The 25,908-nt window shown below is 46.0% G+C and overlaps 1 protein-coding gene across 2 annotated transcripts in view; it reads right to left on the reverse strand.

Annotated features, from left to right (window-relative positions):
- Positions 1 to 25,908, reverse strand: part of ARHGEF3 (Rho guanine nucleotide exchange factor 3) — a 319,599-nt gene that overhangs the window by 257,718 nt on the left and 35,973 nt on the right. For both annotated transcript variants that reach the window (XM_055414115.2, XM_055414114.2), the window contains exon 2: positions 20,715 to 20,807. In XM_055414115.2, coding sequence (XP_055270090.1) covers positions 20,715 to 20,776 — 62 coding nt within the window. In that variant the 5' untranslated portion in view covers positions 20,777 to 20,807. The remainder of the gene's footprint in view (positions 1 to 20,714; positions 20,808 to 25,908) is intronic.

A 25,908-nucleotide genomic window follows, 5' to 3' on the forward strand; every position in this document is an offset into this window, starting at 1 on the left:
TCCCTTCAAGGGGAGCCGGGAAGAGTGTGGTTGATTATGGGCTGGGATCTACAGGGCAGGGCCTCAGCTCCATGACCTGCCTCACAAGCCAGGAACCACACTCCTCCAACACAACACAACACTAACAGCAACAATAATAATGAAGATGATGCTTAAAATTGATACTGCTCAAGAACTAAGCCCTCTTCCCGGATTATCTCACTTAATCCTCACAACCACCGCAGGAGGTGGGTAGGGTGGCTACCTTCACTTTACAGGTGAACTAAAATCACTTGTCCAAGGCCTCACAGCTCAAAACAAACTGGCCTCCACACCCAGGATTCAGATACCACACTCCACAGCCTTAACCATAATGGCACCATCCTCCAAAACTATACCACTTGCATCGCCACCTGGATTTCCATATTCTAGAAGAAAGCTGGAAACTCAGCGGTACAGACAGCACAATTTCAACTATAATAATCAATGTGTGTGTATATGCACACGAAGGCAAGATGGAAATTTCCTGCAGTATTCACTGATTAAACAGTATTTACTGATGAAGAGTAGAATTACAGGTGATTTTTTAAATTTCCTCTTTATATTTTTCTAAAATCCTTAAAAAGTTTAGCAATAAATAAAAAGTAATAGCTAGTAATAAAATAAAAATAAACTTATAAAAGCAGAATGTTATAAAGTTTGTTTTTAATTTTTTAAACATCAGTTTCTTGCAAATATTTATCAAAAAACCTGAAATTACTGTCTAGACCAGAGGCTGGCAAACTGTAGTCCAAGGGCCAATTCCAGTCCTCTGCCTGTTTGTATAAAGTTTTATTGGTACTTAAAGATTTAAATGCAAGATATGACACCATAAATCTCCTAAAAGAGAACTTAGGCAAGACATTCTCTGACATAAATTTTCTTAGTCTCTGAAGGCAAAAGAAATAAAAGCAAAAATAAACAAATAGGGCCTAACCAAACTTAAAAGCTTTTTCACAGCAAAGGAAACCATCAACAGAATACAAAAACAACTTACAGAATGGGAGAAAAGATTTGCAAATGATGCACCCAGCAAGGGCTTACTTTCCAAAGTATATAAACAGCTCATACAACTCAATATCAAAACAAACAAACAAACAACCCAATCAAACAATGGGCAGAAGACCAAAACAGACATTTCTCCAAAGAAGATCAATAGCTGGTCAACAGGCACATGAAAAGATACTCACATCACTAATCATTAGAGAAATGAAAATCAAAACCATAATGAGGTATCACCTCACACTTCACATAGGTCAGATTTGCCATCATCAAAAAGTCTATGAATAATAAATGCCAGAGAGGATGTGAAGAAAAGGGAAACCTCCTACACTGTTGGCAGGAAGGTAAATTGGTGCAGCCACTATGGAGAACAGTATGAAGGTTCCTTAACAAACTAAAAATAGAGTTACCATATGATCCAACAATCCCACTCGTGCTCATATCCACAAAAGAGGATAACTCTAATTGGAAAAGATAAATGTACCCCATGTTCACAGCAGCACTACTTGCAATAGGCAAGATATGGAAGCAACTTAACGGCCCATAGACAGAGGAATGGACAAAAAAGTAGTACCCTGGAATGTTATTCGGCCACAAAAAAAGAATGAAACAATGCCATCTGCAACAACAGGGATGGACCTAGAGATTATCACAGTAAGTGAGGCAAGTCAGACAAACATATCACTTACTTGTGGAATCTAAAAAAAAAAGAAAATGATACAAATGAACTTACTTACAAAACAGAAACAGACTAACAGACATAGCAAAAAAACCTTACTGTTACCAAAGGGGAAAGGAGGGAGGGATAAACTAGGAGTTTGGGATTAACAGATACACAGAATAAATAACAAGGACATACTCTATAGCACAGGGAACTATATTCCTATCTTGTAATAACCTATAGTGGAAAAGAATACACACATACACACACACCCCTGAATCACCTGCTGTACACCTGAAACTAACACAGTGTAAACCAACTATACTTCAATTAAAAAAAATAAAGTTTCATCAGAACACAGCCATGTTCATCACTTACGTAAATGTCTAATGCCCACTTTTTGATACACCTGCAAGTTGAGCAGCACATAGACACGTGGGAACACTACACCCCGCCTTCTAATGCAGCCTAGAGATGGACCTCTTCCTTTCCCAATTCTAAACTTCTCCTCACAATGTGTGTGTTTTTTGTTCCAGCCCTCAATGGATGAATCAGGAAGCTCATGAAACTACAGCCCCTCCTTAGAGAGGTACGCATATGATGTCGTACTTTTATAAAATTTGGAAAAGGGTGTTTTAATAAAATTTGGAAAGGGATATTTTTGAAATCTTTTTATAATTTGAAGCCCCCCCAAATTATATATGTTTTCAGACTCTTCAAAACTGGATCTGCCCCTACATAATGCCCAGACATTTCCCCACCTAGTTCTATGTTCAAGACCACATCACATTCAGCAGCAAAAGAAGGATATTGTCCCACCAACCCCCAAGCAGCTCTAGCCATGACGAGCAGTTTGATTTCCAATCCCCAGACGGCAAATCTGGTGTGTCTAGGAGCTGCCCTTCCAGAGACACCTAGGATCCACCGCGAAGCTCATGGAGCCGACCAGTCCTGAGAGCACCCACATCCGCAGAAAAGAAAGAGGAGCGCCTGCTCACACACGCTGTCCTTCAGCCATTCCTTAGCTCCACTGAAATCCCACCATCCAATGCAATTTATGTATTTTTATGACACACATAATCTGTACTCTCCAATTACAGAGCCTCTGTAATCAGAGCACTTCCAAATAATAAGTAGCAGGTGGGTGATCTAAAACTGCTTTCTAAAAAAGCAATGTGGCTTGGAAGAATAAGAAAGGGGGGATCAAATCACACAGTGTGAGTGCAAACAGTGGACAACTGTCTATTTAAAAGAACTCTCCAACGCATAGCACAGCCGTTACGGTGGGGCATTTACATCAATCAGGAGTCTCCGGAGTCCAGTTGTCCAATCAAATGCACCCCCCACGCCTCAAAGGTCAGGTGGGTAGAGTCCCTCCCTGGTCTATTCTTATCCCCCCTCCCTGGTGTGGGGGAGGGAGTATCTCTGTGGAGTGCAGCTGGCGGTCTTGATAAGCAGGTGTCAGGGGGTTGAACATGACCTTGCTCATCAGCTGGTGGGAACCAGGCAGACAAGGGAGTCTCTGTATCGCTGTCCAAAGGGTCCCAGCCCCAGAAACAAGACACAGTGAGGCCTGGGTGAGGGAGGGAGGAAGGGAGGGAAGCCTTTGCACACACTGCCCCTGACCCCCTCCCCACCACCACATACACCAGGGGGGAGTCACCAGACAAAAGGAAATCCACATCATTTCACTCGGAAGAGGAAAAACTTCCACCGAGAGGAAAAGAAAAGTCTGACCATAAGGATGTGTTGAAGTGTTTCCCAAACAGCAGAGGTAGGCAAAGATAAGCTGAGGAGATGGGTTTTGAGGAAAATCAAGGGGAAAGTCAACATTCTCTGCGGAGCTGGCAAAATCAATCAGGAGAACTGTTGGCAGAGGTGGGAGGAGATGAATGTACGTTCACCCAGCTGATTCCATCGTACAGACAGCCAGGGCTGTGTCAATGGCTGTTACTGTACCAGCCCCTGGAAGGGGTCCAACATGCAGGACCCGCTCTGAATGTCCACTAACCCAGTTTCTAATTAAATGTGGGTTAACTGGCACCGCTCCTTACAGCTCAAGGGGCCGATTCAGCGCCGAAAGGAGCATTTTTCAAACTAAAAAGGCCAAGCCAGCACCTTTTATTTCCCCACATCCTTTCAGTTGCTCAATGTGACCCACTGCTGGCTGAACGGAGTCCTTGGTCCTTGGAGAAATCAAGCCTCCCCGGCCCCCTCGGCTGCCGCCGCGCAGTCACCGAAGCACCGACTTGGCAAATGTGAACTTTAACTCCATTCCGCTTTTCCCATGCTGTGGTCGCTGCTGCCCCGGGGATGAGTCACCCGTGAAAGCCTCCCATTGTCCCCAACAGACGAAATGCTCAATCCCAGAGATTCACACTTCTCCAAGAGCCAGTCTCCTCCTGTGGTCTCTGGAGGATGCTACTGCCCGAGCAGTCTTCTCTTCCCAAATGAGCTGCCAACACAAACGTGAGAGAGACGGGCATGGGAGACAACTTTCAGAAGCACCAGGACAAATAGAGTATGAACTCTGAAACTCAAGGCAAACTTCCATTGAGACATTTAAAGGCACAGAGCAATACCGGCCAACATGTTGGCAATAAAATGCCACAGTTATTATACATCAACTAAGGCCCTGGGGTAAGGAAGTATGTCACACACCTCAACTCACTTAATCCTTGGAACTGCCCTAGAAGGTAGGCCCTACTATTAGCATCATTTTACATTCCAGGAAACTCCAGCACAGAGAGGTTAAGTGATCTACCCAAGGTTACACAGTGGCGCAGTCAGGTTGGGAACCAAGGCAGTTCATCTCCATAGCGTGTGTTTTTCAATACCACGCTATCATGAATTACTAAACTAATTTACAATTGTGAACTTCAAGTTATGCTAAAGTGTCCACATTTGGGGGAGGTTGTGATTTTTTCAACTCACTTTTATGTCACTTCTCACTCTCCTCCCAAGAAATGCGATAACCTGGCTTTTCAGATATAAAAACCACTGGTATCAGTCAGTGTGGTGAGCATCAGTTACATATCATCTCACTTAATCCTCACAACCAGTCTATGAGGTTGGCATTAATATTTTCCCCTTCACAGATAAAGACATTGAGATTCAGGGAGGTCACATCCTTGCCCAGAATCATAACACAGAGCAGGAATTTGAATCCAGAATGTCAGATTTCATTGCCTACATTCTATTATATATGCCATCTCTCACAGAATGTCAAGATTTCCCAGGAAAAAAAAAAATCAAGAGTGTCATGAAATGAGGGGTGAGAATGACCAAATTCAACAACTAAGCCCCCTGGACTCAGTGAATGGGAGAGACGGCAGCGGGAGGTTGAACTGTCGTTGCAGACCATCCACCCGGCCTCTGCCCTGCACCACCATGACCTTCGGCATACCTCTGCTCTCTCCAAGCCTCAGTTTCCTAGTCTGTGGAGGAAGATCAGGAACGGCAAGGGGCCCTGCCAGCCCAGGATTAGACAAGGCACGTGGTCACCTGCAGCAGGGAGGGCTGGAGGAGTGGCTGTTTCCCCTCCCTGGCGGGTAACTTCCCTGCTCCTGGCACTAACCTCCAGGGGCAGCTGTCTAACTCTCTCTGGACTCAGGTCTGTGCCCTGAGCAGAGTTCCCAGGTACAGCCCGAGGTCAGGTAGTGGCGAAGGGTCCACAGTTCCTCTGGGAGGAAGGAGGAGAAAGCTGAGAGAGGAAGAAGCTGGGGTGGGACAGTAAACTGAACATGTGCTGGACCTCCACCCGTGGCGTAAAAACATGTAGAAACCCCCTGAGCTCTGCCCGTAAGTGGACACACACATCATATATATTTACAACTCAAGAAACGTTAAAAAAAATGATGATAATAAAAGTATGTGAAGAGATGGCAAATCAGATGAGGCAAGAAGAGTCCGTCAAATTAAAACTTTGCTACTATAAATGCTCCAAAAAATATTTATCCCACCAAAGATATCCCTTTAAAAGTGTCTACCTTCCAAGTTCTGTAGGAAAAGGCAACAAAGGAACAACGGAGATGACCCCTGTGTTTGTCTGTGGGGTTGGGGGCAAGGGTGAGGGCAATCCTTTACTTGACAACCAACTTGCAAGGTGCCCACCTAACGCTTTGACGCGCTACTCCTATTTCTATGTGTAATTCAGTGGAGCAAGTAAGTCCTTGAACTTCAGGTAAAACCTCAGAATCCTGATGCGGTCACTGACTTGCTGGGCCTCGGGTTGGGTGAGGAATCCCAGCGCCTGGCAGCCTCCTCTCCCACTTGTGAGAAAGGACAGTGAGGACACAGAAGAAAGGGCATCACCGACCCAGGAGTCGTGAACATGAAGTGTTTCTGCTACCCAGCAACTGATTCCCTGCCCGTGGGTAATAGCACTTGGCCTTTCCACTGGGGGAACCACCCCTCCCCATTCTGAGTTTATGGGTCCAAGTGAGGCTGACTCTATCCCCCCACCCTCATGGTCCGGAAGAAAGCATGGACAAGCTGAACAAATATGAGTCTACTTGGGCAGTCCTGTTAGAACAAGTGGGAATGATAAACTCTCACTCCACCACTGTGGGAGAATGTCAGCCTGGAGCTTCTGGGAGGTACCCTGTGGAAGAAGGCTTCCTGAGAATGAGGCCAGTACAGAAAAAAGGCAGAGCCAAGAGAAGAAGAGAAAGGGACCAAGACCTAATAACACTGAACTCCTGGGTCCAGCCATTCCTGAAGCCATATACTCTTGGCCTTTCCGTTCTTATGATCATTGCCGTCCCTATGATACTTGCTCCAGACCAAATTGGGCTTCTGTCACTTGCAATAACAACAAATCTTGACTAACGGGACCAATGTACAGAATCACAAGACCTCCACATTATTAATACAAGAAGTCACTGGAGGCCACCCAGCAGTATTGCGCACACAACAAGCATTCAACAATGGTACTTTGGTCAGTGAATATTTGCTCATGACTCGAGCTCCAACTTCTCAAACTGAAATCAAGCTAGCCTGACAGCATTACTTTAAGCTACAAGATCAACTAACCGCATCTTCATAGAACAGTATTTTAAATGATGGTAACTTAAAATGCTTTTTAATGAAAAGAAACACAGATCACAGCCACGTGGTTCATACTAGGAATGCAAAGATCAGTCAATATTAGGGAATAAATCAATGTAATTCATCTCATTACCGAGTCAAAAGAAAAAAAATGTCTTCTTAAATGCCAGTCTTGTTAAATTTCAACATTTATTCCTGACTTTTAAGGGGGAAAATAACCTCTTAACAAAACAGGAACAGAGGGGAATTTCCTCAAGAGCTCCACAGGTCAAACCAAAAGTCTACATTTTGAGGGAAGGGTTAGAGCTCCACCACTGAAGTATAAGGTAAGAAGGACCTGAGCTTTCACCACTATTTAACATTACTCAGGAAGCACTTGCTAACGTAGTCAGACAACCAAAAAAAATTACCAATTTGAAAAGAAGAGGAAGTAAAATTTTATTGAGTTACAGACAATGTGATTATATGCCTGGAAAAACTCCTCCCAATAATAAGAGCAAAAAAATAAAATAAGATCTGAAAAACTATTAAAGCCTATTAAAAATGATTAAAACCTATAAAAAACTATTTAAAAACTAGGACTATTTCATAATATTAGTTAACAATAATAAAATATGTTATTAAACAACAGCTCTCCTACATGACAAAAAAAAAAAACACATGAAAATATGATGGTGATCTGGCCAAAGTAAATGATTATTCTAACAAAGATTCCTTCTTCTGTGCTGTCGTAGTCCCCCTTCTCTGTGTGGATTTGGGTGGAATGCCTGAAATACACAGACAGCCCTAACCAAACAAGGACCTTGTCGAAAAGATGCTTATCTTACTTTGGCTCAACAATCTCTGGAAACTGGGAACCCATCTCCTGAGACGGCCTACTCGTCACTGAGCGAAGCCTAGTAGGTCCCTCTCCCATCCAGCACAGAGCAAGGAGACCCATTCTTCAAGATGTGACCTCACAGTGACAAGGCTGGTCACACTGACCAGCACGCATTTACTGATACTGACCTGCATGCTGTTCCTCACTAAGCTCAGCCCCTGTCCTGCCCCTGCTTCTCTTCCGCCTGCCAAGAGTTTCCCTAAAGAGGCTATGGGGCTTGCTGTCTCAACACTCAAGTCTGTGCTAAAATGATATTCTCCGAAAAAAATCCCTCCCAGTTTCCCTGTCTAAAATTTCGTCTTATTCTCTATCCCTTTATTTAACTTTATTTTTCTTCACAGAATACGTCATCAGCTAATGTCACTTCACACGTCTGTCAGTTTATAGTCTGTTTATTCAGACTTTCTCTCCAAAAGGTAAACTCCATCAAGACAAGGATCACCATGTCTGCTTAATTCACTGCTGTCTCCCCCCACCCTTAACACTCCCTTCTCAGACACAGAATGGGTTCAATAAAAAAATGTTGGTTTTATGGACAGATGGATGGATGGATAGAAAAACAGGTTCTTTAAGTCCTCAGATCCAATCCCAACCCTCAGTTCAGTTCAGTCGCTCAATCATGTCTGACTCTTTGCAACCCCATGGACTGCAGCACACCAGGCTTCCCTGTCCATCACCAACTCCCAGAGTTTACTCAAACTCATGTCCATCGAGTTGGTGATGCCATCCAACCATCTCATCCTCTCTCATCCCCTTCTCCTCCCGCCTTCAATCTTTCCCAGCATCAGGGTCTTTTCAAATGAGTCAGCTATTCGCATGAGGTGGCCAAAGTATTGGAGTTTCAGCTTCAGCATCAGTCCATTCAATGAATATTCAGGACTGATTTCCTTTAGGATGGACTAATTGGATCTTCTTGCAGTCCAGGGGACTCTCAAGAGTCTTCTGCAACACCACAGTCCAAAAGCATCAATCCAGGGCTTCCCTGGTGGTCCAGTGGTAAAGAATCCGCCTTGTAATGCAAGGGACACTGGTTCGATCCCTGATCTGGGAAGATCCCACATGCTGCAGATCAACTAACCCTGCGCTCTGGAGCCTGAGAGCAGCAACTACCAAGCCCATGTGTCATAACTACTGAAGCCCAAGGGGCCTAGAGCCCGTGCTCTGCAACAAGAGAAGCCATTGCAACGAGAAGCCACTGCACCACAACTAGAGAGGTGTCCCCGCTCACTGCAACTTGAGAAAAGCCTGCGCAAAGCAACAAAGACCCAGGGCATCCAAAAATAAATAAATGATTAAAAAAAAAAAAAAAAAGCATCAATCCTTCAGCGCTCAGCTTTCTTTATAGTCCAACTCTCACATCCATACTTGACTACTAGAAAAACCATAGCTTTGACTAGACTGACCTTTGTAGGCAAAGTAATGTCTTTGCTTTTTAATATGCTGTCTAGGTTGGTCATAGTTTTCTTTCAAGGAGCAAGCATCTTTTAATTTCATGGCTGCAGGAGCCCAAGAAAATAAAGTCTCTCACTGTTTCCATTGTTTCCCCATCTATTTGTGATGAAGTGATGGGATCGGATGCCATGATCTTAGTTTTCTAAATGTTGAGCTTTAAGCCAACTTTTTCATGCTCCTCTTTCACTTTTATCAAGATGCTCTTTAGTTCTTCACTTTCTGGCATAAGGGTGGTGTCATCTGTGTACATGAGGTTATTGATATTTCTGCCGGCAATCTTGATTCCAGCTGATGTTTCATCCAGCCCAGCATTTTGCATGATGTACTCTGCATACAAGTTAAATAAGCAGGGAAACAATATACAGACTTGATATACTCCTTTTTGGATTTAGAACCAGCCTGTTGTTCCATGTCCAGTTCTAACTGTTGCTTCCTGACCTGTATACAGATTTCTCAGGAGGCAGGTCAGGTGGTCTGGTATTTCCATCTCTTTAAGGATTTTCCCAACCCTACAAACTGAATATTTTTTAACACCAAAAACATTTTGTATTGGGGTATAGCCAATTAACAATGTTGTAATAGTTTAAGGTGGACAGTAAGGGGACTTAGCCATACGTATACATGTATCATGTATCCATTGTCCCCCAAACCCCTCCCATCCAGGCTGGCACATAACACTGAGTAGAGTTACATGTGCTATACAATAGGGTTTGTTGTTCATCCATTTTAAATATAGCAGTGTGTACATGACCTCCCCAAAGGATTTTGTGCTCAGATTCTCAGTCGTGTTTGACTCTTTGTGACCCCATGGACTGTAGGTCCCCGAGATCCCACCAGATTCCTCTGTCCACGGGATTCTCCCAGCAAGAATACTGGAGTGGGTTGCCATTTCCTCCTTGAGGGGATCTTCCCAACCCAGGGATCGAATCCGCATCTCTTAGGTCTCCTGTACTGGCAGGTGGTAGCACCACGATTAAAGGGGACTAAAGGGACATAAGAACCAAATGCAATACTTCAGCCAGGAATGCTCCCTGGATGTGGGGTGGGAAGGAGGAGAAATGGAATGAGCTATAAGAAATGTTTTGAAAAAGCTAAGGAAATTTGAATATGGTCTGGATATTTAAAGATGTTATAGGCCTCAGATAAATAAAAAGGGACTAGAATAATCAAAGAAGTAAAATTAATACTGAACACAGATTTTTTAAAAAAGAGAGAGAGAGATGTCTTTGGAAGGATAAGAGAAGTACCAAGTGCATTTCTGAATGATAACAGTGACATCTGACTTGTGTTCCCTAAATCCACTCCCACCTCTTCCCTCAATCCTAAAATGGTTCTGTGCACAAGGCTTCTGAAGATGAACCTCCTTGAAGAAACTGTACCAGCTTTTAAAATTTTTTTTTCTGAAATACAGCTGATAAAAGCCAATGTCTCTTTATGACATGGTGCAAAAGGAGGGCAAAGGTGTTCCGGCTCACCTGGAGGTGAAAGGTTGCCTAGGTTGGGTTCTTTACCTTGCTCTGAACAGCGCTACCCTTTCCACTAAGGACAAGGACACCCTAGACTCACATGTGCCTATATGGCAAAAACCACATGAACCAAAGATGGGAAGCGGGTCATCTGTCTTGAGTTTCCACGTATTTCATTAGACGCATTTGTGAAGTACTGCTGGCCTTCGGATCTCCTGCCATTTGTAAACACCTATGAAGAGATTTCACTTACTGGAATTTATATACTTCCTTGGATTTCAAGTTAGTATTTGAAATAGAATTTATTTTCTTGTTTGCAATGTTAATGCAACCTCATGATAGAATTTTTTAAACTACTGGGACTTGCCCCATTAACACAGGGAAAATCTTCACTTCCTTATTTTAGAATCATGTACTAAGCCCAAACACTGGAATGAACTTACGCAAATTCACAAAATATGTAATTAAAAGAACTGACACTAAAAAAAAAAGACATTTTAAAATTATTGCTAATTTGCAGAGGTGGGTAACAGTGGGTGAATATGAAGAAGACTGCCCCTATTTTAAGAGTTACAGGTCAAGGTATTTAGAGGTTGTCTGCAATGGGTTTTCAAGTGGGAAAAAAAAGTATATATGTGTACACATACACACAGAGAGAGAGAGAGAAAGTAATGATGCAAAATGTTCAAATAAAATCTAGGTTAAAAAAAACCTGTTAACTTTTCTGTAGGGCTACACATTTTCCAAATATACAGTTGGGTGGAAAAAATACAAGATAAAACTTAGTTTTTTTGATAACATATTATAATAAAAAGATAAAGAACACAAAGAAAGGAGTTGTTAGGTCTTTCATAAGTGATTAGATCTTCATTGTTTCAGAATTTAAAATACACCTACTATCCAAAGCACAATATTCTTTTTGCATGACTGACAGTTTTTTATACTTTTTTAAAAACTTTCCACAACAGTAAAAGTGTGCCCTCTGCCTGGAATGCTTACCCCCTCCACCCCAGGAACATCTGTTTTCAGATGTCACTGGAGAGGTCAAACTCCCCTTTACTTGCTTTAGGGAGTACAAAACAGGTTATTAAAACTCACAACACCATCACATAATGTAACAGAACATTCTGCCCAAGTGATTGTGAGATTAACTGCCGACTTTCCCACTAATTAGAACCTCCATGTGGGCAGGGGCAGCAACAAGTTCCTGCTCATTCATTTGTAGGACAGGGACGGGCACAGAGCAGCCACTCAAGAAACATTTGTTACATGAATGAGCTATTATACAGCCCTTAAAAAAGAATGCATATGAAAACCATGTAATGACAAAATGATTGACACAAGTGAGAAGTATCATAAAACTACTATGATTACAACAATGTGGAAAACTAAGCCTTGGCAAAATCCCATCAACTACCAAAACTAAAGTGGTAGCAAGACGGGGTGGGGGAGGTAAGAAAATGAGCTGCCTTGGAAAAATCCTGAGTGTGGGAGGCGCCGAAGGAATGAGGAAGGAAAGCCAGGAGCAAAACGAGGCAAAGGGTGAAAGCTCTCCTTGTTCAAACGGACAGATGGGTAAAAAAGGTCCTCAGTCCTAACCGCGAGGACAACCTTCCAAAGCACAACTGGGCGCTGACCCGGCCCCATTAATTGCCATTATCCACGGCCACAGGACACCCAAGTTCTAATTCCACCTCTGCCACAGGCCCACTGTGTCACCCCCAGGCACTTCACCTCCCCGGGCATTTTCCTTACGGGCAAAACGACCAGTCACAGATCTAGCCCTGAGCCCAGGCAGCGCCTGGCACACAGCAGGCCCTCAATCCATCCCCATCCTTGCAGAAGACACTGGCTCCTACTCGTGGGCACACAGCACTGCACAGGGTGGGACCAAGGCCACAAGCAGCTCAAGTCCAAGCAATGGACACAGGGAGCCTGCTCGAGTTCCCACGCTCTTCCCCCATCCAGAGACAGAGTCTTAAGACTCCCTCCACTCAAAACCCAGAGACATCCAGTACGAGGCAGCGCTTCATAAATGCATCATGACAGTTCTGTACCTCTGAACGCTTCAACCACTATGGGTTCACATGCCCCCATGCCTAGCTTCATACAGCTCTCCAAGACTGATTCTTGGTCGATTTTCCTCCAGGAAATGTGCCACGCTCTTGCCTGGGAGGAATTTTTTTTTTTTAATCATATTCCCAGGAGGGAGACTGACGCACACGGCCCCACCCAGCGAGGACTTAGCGTCAGGACGGGTGCTGCTCTTCACGTGTCACCGCCATCTGCAGGGCGGGGGCTGGGTGAGCGTCCCCTGCCAGGCTTGTGCGCTGTGTTTCCTGGTATCACAAGTGTGGCGCCCATCCGAGTCCCCTTCCGTTTGAGTGTTTTTAAGCACTTCACGGGGGCACCCTGTGTGCCAGGCCCTTCCTTAACCCTGCTTGTCTCCTATTACAGACATTCATCTCCCCTTCCATGTCGAAAGCAAGGCCCAGATCTGATGGCATTCCCCAGGGTGCTGATAGAGCTGAGTACATGGTAGGTACTCAAATAACTGCTGAACAAATTTCTTAAGGTGATCACCATAAGGATCGTCATAGAAAACTCTGACATCTCCTCCTTGGTTCTGCAGTTGGTGGGAGAATGATTTACAGGCTGATAACAGACTAAGGCCATGCACCAGGTATTAACCAGGTGGTGCCCAGTGACTTCAAGTGAGGGACTGCTTACCAGACTGAACCTTCACATCAACTTTATGACCTAAACACCACCGTTATCCACCTTCACAGATGGCAAACCGAGACTAGGAAAACTTCAACAACTGGGCCAAGGATTGTCACCACTTGGTCTAACATCCTCCTGGCAGTTCCCCCATCACTAGGGCCCATTATGAAGAGACTGCCTGCAATTAGAAACATGTTGATGGGCTCCCAGTGAAACTTGAATGCCCACAGTCTGCACCTCAATGGATTCCCTCGGCTGAAGTCCAGTCCCAACTCCTGGGGCAGCCACGGTAACCCCTCCCCATCCTGCAGAGGGGCTCCAAGCACTCACCTGCAAGGACAAGGTAAGACAAGGGTCCCAGATGGATGAGGAATGGGGAAGTGGCAAGAAGGCCAGGGGCTTTCTCCCTTAAGAGCATCGAAGACACACGTATCCCAACAATTACCTGTGACACTGGGGCAGGCCATAAAATTAAAAGATGTTTACTTCTTGGAAAGAAAGCTATGACCAACCTAGACAGCATGTTAAAAAGCAGACATTACTTTGTCAACAAAGGTCCGTCTAGTCAAGGCTATGGTTTTTCCAGTAGTCATGTATGGATGTGACAGTTGGACTATAAAGAAAATTGAGCGCCGAAGAATTGATGCTTTTGTAACTGTGGTGTTGGAGAAGACTCTTGAGAGTCCCTTGGACTGCAAGGAGATCCAACCAGTCCATCCTAAAGGAGATCAGTCCTGGGTGTTCATTGGAAGTTCAGTTTTCAGCTGAAGCTGAAACTCCAATACTTTGGCCACCGGATGCGAAGAGCTGACTCATTGGAAAAGACCCTGATGCTGGGAAAGACTGAGGGCAGGAAGAGAAGGGGATGACAGGGGATGAGATGGTTGGATGGCATCACCGACTGAATGGACATGGGTTTGGGTGGACTCTGGGAGTTGGTGATGGACAGGGAGGCCTGGCGTGCTGTGGTTCATGGGGTCGCAAAGAGTTGGACACGACTGAGAAACTGAACTGAACTGGGGCAGGTACTTAAAACTGCTCCTTCATCTGCAAAATGGAGGCAGATAATGTGCTTTCTGCTCAGTTGCTGTGGTGTTTGGAGCCAAAACACATAAAAAGCCCCTCAGGAGGTGCCCAGAAGTGGGAGACATTATTATAATTTTCTATGTAGAGAACTAGCCAGGCTCCCTGGAGAACGGAAGAACTTTTCAGTGTCTTAGGAGCAGATCTTTCAGGACACTGTCCTAATTAACACCTCTAACCACACAAAGGACACAGAAAGATGATTTAGTGGGGAAAAACCACAACAAAGCAGAAGTTGAGGCTCAGGAGGCTGAATCTGGGTCTTGGCTTTTCCATTCCGGCTACAAGACCACAGCCCAGCACTTTGCCTCCCAAAGTGTCAGTTTCTCATCTATAAAATAAAATCCCTGGATCTTCACATGTCTCAGAGAAGATCACTCACTCAATTACCTTAACACTCGTTTAATAATAACCTGTCTCTGGGCTTATGCCAATGAATGTAATGAGGAGTGCATTCTGTTTTCATATTTATGCAACAAATGTTTAGTGAGTGATGACTCTATCCCAGGCACTGCCCTGAGGAGTCAACACAGACCACATCTGCTCTCAGTGACTTACAAAGGTTTTCAGCTGCTTCAAGCAATATACCAGACTGCCCTGGAGGTCCAGTGGTTAAGAATGCACCTGCCAATGCAGGGGGCGAGGGTTTGATCCCTGGTCTGGGAAGATTCCACATGCAGCAGGGCAACTAAACCCATGTGCCACAAACACTGAGCCACGCTCTAGAGCCTGTGCTCTGCAACAAGAGAAGCCATTGCAAAGAGAAGCCTGAGTATCCCAACTAGAGAGTGGCACCCACTCACCTCAACGAGAGAAAGCCCACACACAGCAGCACGGAGCTAGGGCAGCCAAAAAAAATTTTAATTAAATATATACACATAGGTATATATACATCTAAAATTTTAGGATTGAAAGGAAAAGTCGTCAATCAGCCAACCGTTCTTTCAAGCCAATAAGCGATATGAGAGAGAAGAGTGACACCCAAGGTCACATCATCAAGGAGAGGCAGAGAGATGCTACACACTCGGTTTTCAAATTGCAGCTGAGTGTTCTTTGCACAGAAAAATTTCTGCCTGAATAAAAACAGGCATGAAAACACCTGACCCTTCCACTTTTCCACTCACTCACTGGCAGGTTTTTGACAGGGACTGGAAGACCTTTTGCCTACAATACTATTTTAAAGTTCCTGTCAAAAAAAAAACAAACCCACTAAAGCATTCAAATATCCAGCATCTAACACATCTCTGTCCCAGGGACGTCACTGCAGCACTGGGAAGAAGCTTCAGGCTCTTCCAGTTGGGCGTGTCCCCGGTGTGATCCATGCAACAGCAGGTGTCGGGGGCAGGGGACCACACACCCTACCCTACCTTAAAAGACCCCTCCCTGCACACTGACCTTTTACAAGCTCCGTTGGGTCCTGTGAGGAAGGTCACACTTGTCTGAGCCGAAGTCAGCAATGGCCAAACAAGTTTGGCAACAGGCCCCATTTTCCCCTTCAGTGCTTATTAATGTTCGAAGGCAATCATGCTCTGAGGAGCAGACTGTGAGAGATGCTGACAGAAAGTCCAAGAAGACAACTTGGAGAGGTGAAGTGCCTTGCTCAAGGTCACAGGGCTGCTGAGTTTGAGACTGAAGGCTAGTGTCTCTGGTTAGGAGGGGTTACTCTCCCTTTTGCTGGGTCTCCAGCTTCTCAGGGGCTTCCCAGGTGGCGCAAGTGGTAAAGAATCCATCGGCCAATACAGGAGATGTAAGAGACACAGGTTTGATTCCTGGGTCAGGACCTACATCCCCTGGGGGAGGAAATGGCGACCCACTCCAGTATTCTTGCCTGGAGAATCCCATGGACCGAGGAGCCTGGCAGGCTACAGTCCATAGGGTCGCAGAGAGTCAGACACAACTTAGCAACTGAGCATGCACACATGCACAGTGCAGACGCCAGCTGCTCAAGGTCAGCAGTTGAACTTCTAGAGGTGGAGGAAGCTGAGCAGGCCCCCACAGCCCTTGGGCGATGAACAAAGAGCTCATAAAAATCAGTGACCAAACTAGCTCCTGCCTAAAGGACAAGATGGAAGCTGATAGGCAGATCAAGAAGACAGCAACTAACAACAAATGGTGAAACTAACCTGTCTAAGGTGAGGGTTCTCGAGGCAGCCTACCCTTAGATCGTGGAAACAGAACACAGTGCACAGCAAACTTCAATTCTGGATACAGCTCTTCATGCTGTGATTCATCCACTAATCACCCTGGGGATTTCCCTGGCACTTCCACTTCCACTAGTGGTTAAGAACCACATGCTTCCCCTGTAGGAGGCTCAGGTTCAATCCCTGGTTGGGGAACTAAGATCCCACTGCAAGTTGCAGCCAATAACAAAAGAAAACATTCTGTTTTCTAGCCAGTTCAGCCCACTAAAGCCACTCACAGGTTGAGAACTTATTGTGCACAGGGCTCTGGACTAGATGCGGAGTGTCGCTGCACCAGACAAGTCAGTAAAGTAGCCAAGCCAGCACAAAGGAGGTGCTCAAAATACCCTGGAATAAATGAGGGAACCAGAAAAGAGATTTTCATAAAAGAGATACACATCTGTACAACCTGAGAGTGGCAGGCCCTGCAAGCAAAGAGTAACCCCTTATTTGAACACTTTCCGAAAGTGCTTAGGGCTGCTAAGCAAGGATGGGAGGCTCGCTGGCTGACTGACACATGAACGAACAGATGAATGAAAACCTTCCACTTCTCCAGCAAGGCTGAGTCCTAACCTCCTATCCATTTCAAGGCGCTATCAGAAGTCCATACATATGAAGGACTTATTTGAAGAGCAAGGCATTCTCCCCTCAAAATCCTCTTGAACATCAGAAATTCAGATTGCCTAACCCCGCTACTGCACAGCTGAGCAAACAGAGGCACAGAGGTGCTATCCCGCCAGCATCACCGACAGCGGCAGCAAACTGCATTCCCAGGGCTTCCTCTTCTAGAAAGCTTGTGTTCGCGTGAGCTGGCACCCAGGAGTACAAGTGACGAGTAATGGTTGCTCAGTTAATAAATGCTTTGGGACTAGGTCTCCTGACAATAAAGTCACTTGCTTAAGAGACAAAATGTCCATAAAGCTCAGGAGCAAAACAACATGCCCTCAGAAAGGAGTGAGGTTTGTGGGCAGGGCCTCCAGGGAGCCCCTCTCCTTGGGGACCTGAGGTTGGCTCCAGGTGAGCTCAGGTCCTTCGCAGAGGCAGGTTCTGTCACAGCACCTCACCTCAAGGACCCGGGGTCAACCCCTTACCACTACCTGACCCCTACACTCGTCAGTCCAGAAATATCAGTGGGCACCTACTGCCTGCCAAGCACTGGAAAAACAATTGTGAACAGACAGCCAAGACTTGGCCACATGGAGTTCACGGGCCATTAAGCAAGGAAGATACTAAAAGGATGATAACATACAGGATAAGAAGTCATGTCTATGGATTATAATTTCTAAACCACAAGTCTGGCTGTATCAATCTTCTGATGGAAAAATCTTCCTAGGCTCCTCACGCTATGTGGGATTAAATATAAACAAAAAAAATGAAAACAGATGCCTTAACTGGGGGCTTACTCCAGGCCAGGTGCCTGACCATGACTAACTCAGGACATGCCATTGCAGGAGGTACTATTATTATCCCCATCGACCAATGATGAATTAAAATTTTCTACTTAACCACTGCTCATTGTGTGTGCAAAAGCCCCCTCCCTCCAACCCTGAATTCCCTGAGAATTCATCTTACTTAAGTCACTGTCTCTGGTGTACACATTTATATTTCACAAATTCCCACTAAATGAATAATTAATCAACGGGCTGGTTTCCTTCAAGGCACTATCCGCTAATGAAATCAATTTTGGGAACAAGTGCTCCTAATAATCACATGAGAAGTAGCTGCAATGTTGTATAAAGAGCCAGAGCCCCAGCCCCTGCAGGCCTGAGACCAGACTTGTCTGTGTGAACCTCAATCATTTCCCCCTCAGGCCTGACTGCTCCACACTGTCCTGATGAAGAAGAAACCAGACAGTGAGCCTAGGACCTCTGCCGGCTCTGCAGTTTTATGCGTCTGAAACATTATGGGGAGTTGGGGCAGGGGCTGGGGCTCAGGAAGACCTCTGAAACTGCGCTCTGCCTGCTTTAAGAATAAGGTCTAAAGTTAAACATTTTAGGAAGGGTAACTAATCAGGTCTCTGGGGGCAGGAGAAGAACCTCCTCTCTGGCTACAGCTCAGTGGGATTATTTTTCCTAATCAGGTAGATTCATTCCCATGACAAACAGGCTCACCCTGAAAGCCCCTTACCAGGGAGGCATTCTGGACAAACCCCAGTGGGGCCATCACCCCCAACTGTACACCAGAGCAGAGGGGCTGGTGAAATGCAAGAGCCCATGCTCATATGCTGGAGGCAGACAAAACCCAAAACACACTCTCCACTTCTACACTCCCCTCTGGGAAGGCCCCTGAGTGTGGTCAAGACCACCATGAACATGGGCCTGATGGCTCCATGTGGTCCATAAGCTATGACCACAGAAGACCTTGCTACTGAGCAAGCATGCATCTGTCTGTCACTCAAAGTGAGAGCAATATGTAGGAGCTGGGGCTCCATGGCAAGACAGGGTACTTTTTAATTTTCCCTTGTTGTTTGGATTGTTTTTGAATCCATTTCTGTCCTCATGTCACCTAATGGACATAATGGGGGAAACAACACAACTCCCTACCTCACAGGGCTGCAGTGAGAATTCAATGAGTAACCCAAGGGATCCACCCAGAGCCCGACACAGACCAAACACTCTGATTGTTGCCAAGGATGATGGTGATGGTAGTGGATGAATCCGTTTGAGTAGGGAAATCCAAAGTAAGGCTCTCCCAACAACCCCTGCCAGGATCTGAAGAGAAGCAGGTGATCCTGGATGACCAATCCTGGAAGAGCAGATTTGGGTGCTTCTCAGAAGAGAAACAGAGGTGTCCACTCTTGGGCAAGACCCGGGTCGCCCAGGGACTCTGGGCCTCAGGATAGTCACTGAGTCCTGTAAGGACTGACGCTTGCCAGGGCCACTGGGAAATGCAGAGACCTGAGAAGATGAACTTCCCAGAGTAAAGAGAAGGGGGAGGAAATTACAACCACGGAGAGACACCACTGTTCACCCATCAGACTGGCAAAAGTCAAAAAGCAGGAAGAACTGAGGTGTGGCAAGAGGTGGGCAAAGAGGAAATCTGGTATCTGTCGGTAAGTGGTGCTTTTTAGAGAATGAACTGGCAACATTTATGAAGATCTTAAACTCAATCACGGGGTGGCCCAACAACTTCACTCATCAGTAACCAACATGACTGCCCATGTGCTTGGAGACACAAACCAGAAAGTGCATCAAAGCACTGCTATTAATATTACAGGCAAAAAAGAGAATCCACCCACCCACCACCAACAGGAAAACACTGAGATTCTCCTGCCAGGGACCCAATACTCACTTTGCAGCAAAACAAGGCAGTTTTCACATGTACTGTCTTGAAAACATTTAAAATCATATTATTGAATGTTTTACAAAGGGTACAGAATAGACCAGCAAGCATAGTATGACAGACTGTTTTTAAAGAACAGGAAGGAAGGAAAGAATTACTTTTTTCCTATGCGTACTGCCTGGAGAATTCCATGGACAGAGGAGTCTGGAGGGCTACAGTCCATGAGGTCGCAAGAGTCAGACACGACCGAGCAACTAACACACATAGACACATTAACGCACATAGACACCTCCTAAAAGTTCTGGAAGGAAATTCACAAAGTAGGTCACAGTGGTTACTTCCGGGAAAGACAGGAGTAGGGTATATGCAAGGAATGAAATGGCAGGCATGGGGGGAGGCTCAGTGGAGACTTCACTTCTATTAACTAGGAAAACTTACCAAGAATTTATTGAGTATTTAAACTAATGCATTTATTTATAAGGAACAAAAAAAGAGGAGGTGGAAGGAAGAGGAAGAGATGATGACTTCAAGAGAAGATGTAACTGCCAAGCGCTAAGGGTCTGCCTTCACCTCCTCTGCATTCACCACCAGCAAATGCAGAAACAACACATCTAAGCATAAGCCCATTATTTCTTAGAATGAACGTCCTTGGTTTTTAGAATCAGATATTTAATTCTGGACCATATCAGTTCTATATACCAACTCTTCCTTCTAAATTTTGGAAAAAATTCCTTCATACTTGACAAACGTATCCTTCCTCTGGTGTCAGGATTCAAGATATGAAAAGGGGACACATGGAAGTTTTGCTATCTCCAAACTGTTAATGGCCTCCACTGACTCATAAAAAGTCCTGAACTGCACTTATTGTTGCATGTAAGAATTTTTTTTTTAATTTTAATTTTTAAAGAAATCTTTACCTTTCTTTGTTTTCTTCCATTCCTCTAAAGGCACACTGATTCATTACTCTGGAGTTGTCCATAGACGCTGCGTCACAGATTCAGGTCTTCTTTCTGAAAAAGCAAAATAACCAACACTTATAACCTGGGTGCACTTATGTTAACACAAAGAGATGCATTAAATACATACAAAAGGAATATGTCAAAGGTTGCCCAGTGTCCATCAAAATCCATTCTCCCTTTCGCCCAAGGGTTATTTGAGTTTTATCGGGGACTACATTTCCCAGGCATCCTTACAGCTACATGCAGCCAGGTATGAGTTCCAACGGAATATGAGAAGATGTGACATGTTTCACTTTTCCATCTAAGTCTCAAGACATGGGCAAGCCTTGTTCACCCTTTCCACTGGCTGGAACTCAGTTCTGACCACGCAGATGATGACAATGCACTTGGAAATAACAAAACAACAAGATAAAAGGCACTTGGGCCTGTGACTCTGTATGGAGCATAGGTACCCTCTGAACCTGGAACTACTATCTTCGAGAGAAATGTCTTTGTTCGTTAAGTCACTTTAAGTTTAATAAGACTTTACGTTCTATTGGGTCTTGTTCCTATGGCTGATTAACTCTCATCAAGTTGACACTATGGTTAAATATTTTCACTGGGGCCCTTTGGAGGGTGGGTTTGGTTATTTGGAGCTTGGGACAGTCTGTGTCTACGTGACTTCGGGTCACAATTTTGGTAAAACCACACATCATTTCCAATAGGTACTCCATCAGCGTCTGAAGGATTAGGAAGTGTTAATAAGCATGTAATCTCTTCCTGTGTGAAAGTCTTAAAGGCAGAACACGTGGTATGGAGTCAGAAACACTGGGACCCACAAGTATGAGCTGTGAGCTTCACTTCATTGAAACAACTACTCAGGACGGGAAAACGCCGTCTGAACGTGCACCATACCCACATTTAAGGATTTCAGTCCAGGCTGAGGAGCAACAGGGGCTAACCGACAGGGATAGAGACAGGCCTGGGGAGAACAGTCCGATGGTGGAGGTTTCCATCCACCATTCCACTTCCTGAGCACCTGCCCCAGGGTGACTCTGAGATGCAACTCAGAGGCTCCCTCTCCAGTCCCAGGCACTGCACTCCTCACCACTCCAGGTGTGGCTCTAGCATTAAAAGACATTCTCTTTCTACAACACGGCCAGAACGCTGAGCAGCTACTTCCTTTGTAACCAAAGAAACAGCTATCAGTTTCAAAACGAGAAGAGCTGGCTGTGTAAACCATGTTGAGGGATGGTGCGCTGGTCCCTAGCCTGGAGCCTCCTAGACAAAAGGGGGTCCAGGAGGGTTTTGACACCCATGACCTTCATGCTGTGCTGTCACGGCCCAGCTCCACTGCATCAGCTGAGATGACTGCTGAGCATCACAGGCTGCTTGGCCAAATCCTCCCCACACCCTGCGCCACCCTCCTCCACATGTTCTACTGTGAGTCTGGCCTTGGACCAGATCAAAGTACCATGTGGATAAACGTTCAGATCCAGGTGAGCAGGACCAGATACCTAGGACCTCAGCACTACAACGCATTGGGCAGAATCAGTTTGGGGGAGAATCCCCAGTCACAGCCTTCAACCCTGCTCTTTAACTTGCAAAGAGCACACCAAGAGATATTTTTAGTATCTGGATCGCTGTCTGAGGCTGATGCTCTGGCTGGCTTCCCTCAGAGTTTAACTCCAGCTGAGGCCTGTGCATCATGGAGGGACCCAGAAAAAGGCAAGAGGGAAGATAATGGCTGCTGGAAGGAGGCGGGATGGAAGGTAGTGGGACTTGAACTCAGAGTCCGGAGGTGCCACTGCATCCCTGCAAAGAGGGGACAAGGCAGAAAGCAGTGGCCACTTCCGCAGCTGTCAACACCTCAGGCCCCCTCACTTCGGCCTGGAAGCCACATCTGCTCAGCGTAGCAAGCTCTTCTGCAGCACAGTAACTGCTGCAAGAGGATTTGACACCTACATCCCAAATGATGCCAACAGAAGACTCTCCTCCAAGTCACATTTTCTCAGCAGCTATGAGGTCAGAGCCTGCCCTCCACGGGCCCACTGTCTAGTTCTGGGTTGGGTTTTACTCTTTACCTCCTGGTGTTAGAGAAGGTTTTCTGTACAGAGCCATCAAGAAACCACTGCTCGTCAGCCTGCAGGTAAGGACAGGGATTGGGACACCCATTTCTGTACCCCAGCCCTGAGGGATTCCCAAGGCGCAGACACTGACATGGATTATCCCAGCAAATTCTCAGACCAGCCCCAGGAAGCCCGTACTGCCTCACTCTATGAATTGGAAAACTGGGTCATGATCTGTCAAAGGCCGTACAGACAGCAAATGGCAAAGCATTTGCTCTGGGGGACTGTGTTCCTAACCGTGGTATTATAACATGCGAGAGAAAGCTCAGTGCTGGCTGAACGAATGAACAATACTTTCAAAAGCAGTCCAGGGCTGTGCGGAGACAGTGTCTCTAGAGGGACTGCCCTCACCCACCCTGGATGCCCTGGTGATATTCTCAGATCCCTCCCAAGGCACCTACTTGACCCTGAACACTTACTCTGAACCCAGAACTGCCAACTTCTGCAGGAGTTTATGTGCCCAGTACTGCTGCTGGTAATGGCCAGACAACCACTGACTCAGCACCTCCTACCTGAGGGCAGGAAGCTCAGGGCTTTCATGCAGAGGCACCGCTCACCCACCCACAGCCACACAGGGAAGGCAGGATCACCCCCCCTTTGAGGGACGGCACAACTGGAGCGCACAGGGGTTGTGATGAGCTTGTGATTAAGGTCTGGGCGCTTAAGTGAGGGCAGTGTTCAAACTCTGAGGGGCTGGCAGAGCAGCGCAGGCCTTTCCTCCACCTCACAAGACCCACCACTCACCCTGAGTAATCAGCAAGTCGTGAAAGTAAGTGCTGTTTCAACTCTTTAGCTGGAAAGCTCTGTATTAATCTAAAGCTACTGAGCATTTGCTATGCCAGTCCCTTCATGGAAGAGGAGTCCTAATTCTCCCCAGCTAGAAACTGGCACCACCGCCTCCCCTCCTCTGCAGGCTGCATCAGTGGTGACCAGCATCTCCTCAGCATCACCTTCCTACAAGGTTTCCAATGGACACCAAATCTGGCTAATTCTTCTTCTCAGAATGACCAAGTGTCAGTGAGGATGTGAAGCAACCAGAACTCTCACAGCCTGCTGCTGGTGGGAGCACAGACTGGTCCAATCACCCTGGAAGATGGCCATAATATCTACTCAACCTGCCTTTGCTCCCAGGTACCTACAGGGGCCATGAGACATTATCTAGAATGTTTTAAGCAGTACTATGCACAACAGTCCTGTATTAGTTTCCTTTTGCTGCTGTAACAATCACCAGCTTAGTGCTATTTGTCATCTTATGGTTCTGGAGGTCAGAAATGGGTCAGCAGTGCTGCACTCCTTCCGGAGGTTCTAGAGGAGAATCTACTTCTTGCTTCTCCACGCATTCCTCGGCTCATGGCCCCTTCCTCCACTTCACAGCCAGCAGTGGAGCACCTTCTCTCACCTCTGCTTCCATCGTCACAGCTCATCCTCTTACCAGACGCTCCTGCATCCCCGCTTACAAGGATCCTCGTATCTACACTGGCCCACCCAGAGATTTTAAGATCATCTCCCCATGTCAAGGCCGTTAACTTGGGACTTCCCTGGGGGATCAGTGGCTAAGAATCTACGCTCCCAGTGCAGGGGGCCTGGATTCGATTCCTGGTCAGGGAACTAGATTCCACATGCTACAACAAAACGATCTCATGTGGCACAACTAAAGGTCCCGCGCGCTGCATGAAGATCAAAGATTCCACGTGCCACGACTAGGATACAGAGTGGCCAAATAAATTCACAAATATTAAAAAAAAAAAAAGACCCTTAACTTAATCACACCTACAAAGTCCCTCTGTCACATAACGTAACACAGTCACACATATTACCAGTGAATGGTACCTGTAACCAGGGGTGAGGTCATGGATAACTTCTGAGGGGCCATTATTTGCCTCACCTCCAGCCCCAAACCAGAAGCAACTCCAAATGCTCATCGACAGAAGAATGAATGAAATTAAAGGCGGTAATTCACAGCGTATGACAGTGTACGGTCTACAGCCACCTGCAACAAGGATGGCGCTCACGAGACGACGCTGAATCGTTGGCACCAAGCACAAGGGCACTTGCTGTGTGTCTGCAGAAAGGGCAGGACCAGGTCAAGTCTGTCTGCTCTACCGCTTCCTCCAACTCAGAGTCTTCCTCAGTCCTCTCAAAAATGTCACCGCTTGTTTGCTGTAAATCAATATAGACACAGACATGCTAAATTCCCCAACTGTGCATCCAACCATTGGAGTCAACAGTTACGAAAATCCAATGAATGCATTTATAACTAAAGGAGGAGGAAGCAAGGAAGAAGAAGGAGCAAATGCAGCAGCAACAGTGTCTCTGACTCTCTCACGCATTTCCACTCCACAGGCGTGTGTCACTTCACTTCTGGATGAGGCAGATCCCAGCTGACTTCCTGACCATCCCCAATCCTGCCAGTAGCCATTCACCAGACAGACCCAGAATGTCCCCCTGACCCCGGCTGCACTGTCCTCTGTCTCTCCTTCACTCCTGTCACCCACCTGACACACCACCCCTGCCCCCCCAGGAACTCCCTCTAAACCTAACTTGCTATACAAACCATACCATCTGCTCTTAATTGCTACTGTCGCATATTAATTGCAAACAGTGACAAGCACCTTAATCTAGTCTCCCCAGTCAGACTACAAACTCTCCAGAACAGAAATCAGGTCTCTCCTGTTCAGGAATTGCCTGTTCAATTCTCCTTCTAGTTCTGACTGCATGTGAGCACCCAATGCTAGTTCAGAATAACTGCTAACGATGCAACTGCCTTTGTTGAGCACCTAACATGCATCAGGTTCAGAACTCCTCAAGCATGACCTCATCTCCTCTTCTCCCACCCAATGAAGTGGATGCTACTATGATCCCTCTTTTGAGTAGGAGGCACAGAATGGCCAATTAACTTGCCCGAGGCCCCAAAAGTCATCACTAGAGGATGGGATTTGAGCCCATGTGATCTGACCCCAGGGCCCGTGGTGCCCTTGACCCAGACCCCACTCTGCTTAACGCCCCACCCAAGTTGGGTTAGGCATACAGTTGGTGCTTCATTA

This window comes from Moschus berezovskii, chromosome 24, assembly GCF_049115385.1.
Source record: "Moschus berezovskii isolate FMDL1 chromosome 24, NW_MosBer_1.0, whole genome shotgun sequence".
NCBI classification, from domain to species: Eukaryota; Metazoa; Chordata; class Mammalia; order Artiodactyla; family Moschidae; genus Moschus; species Moschus berezovskii.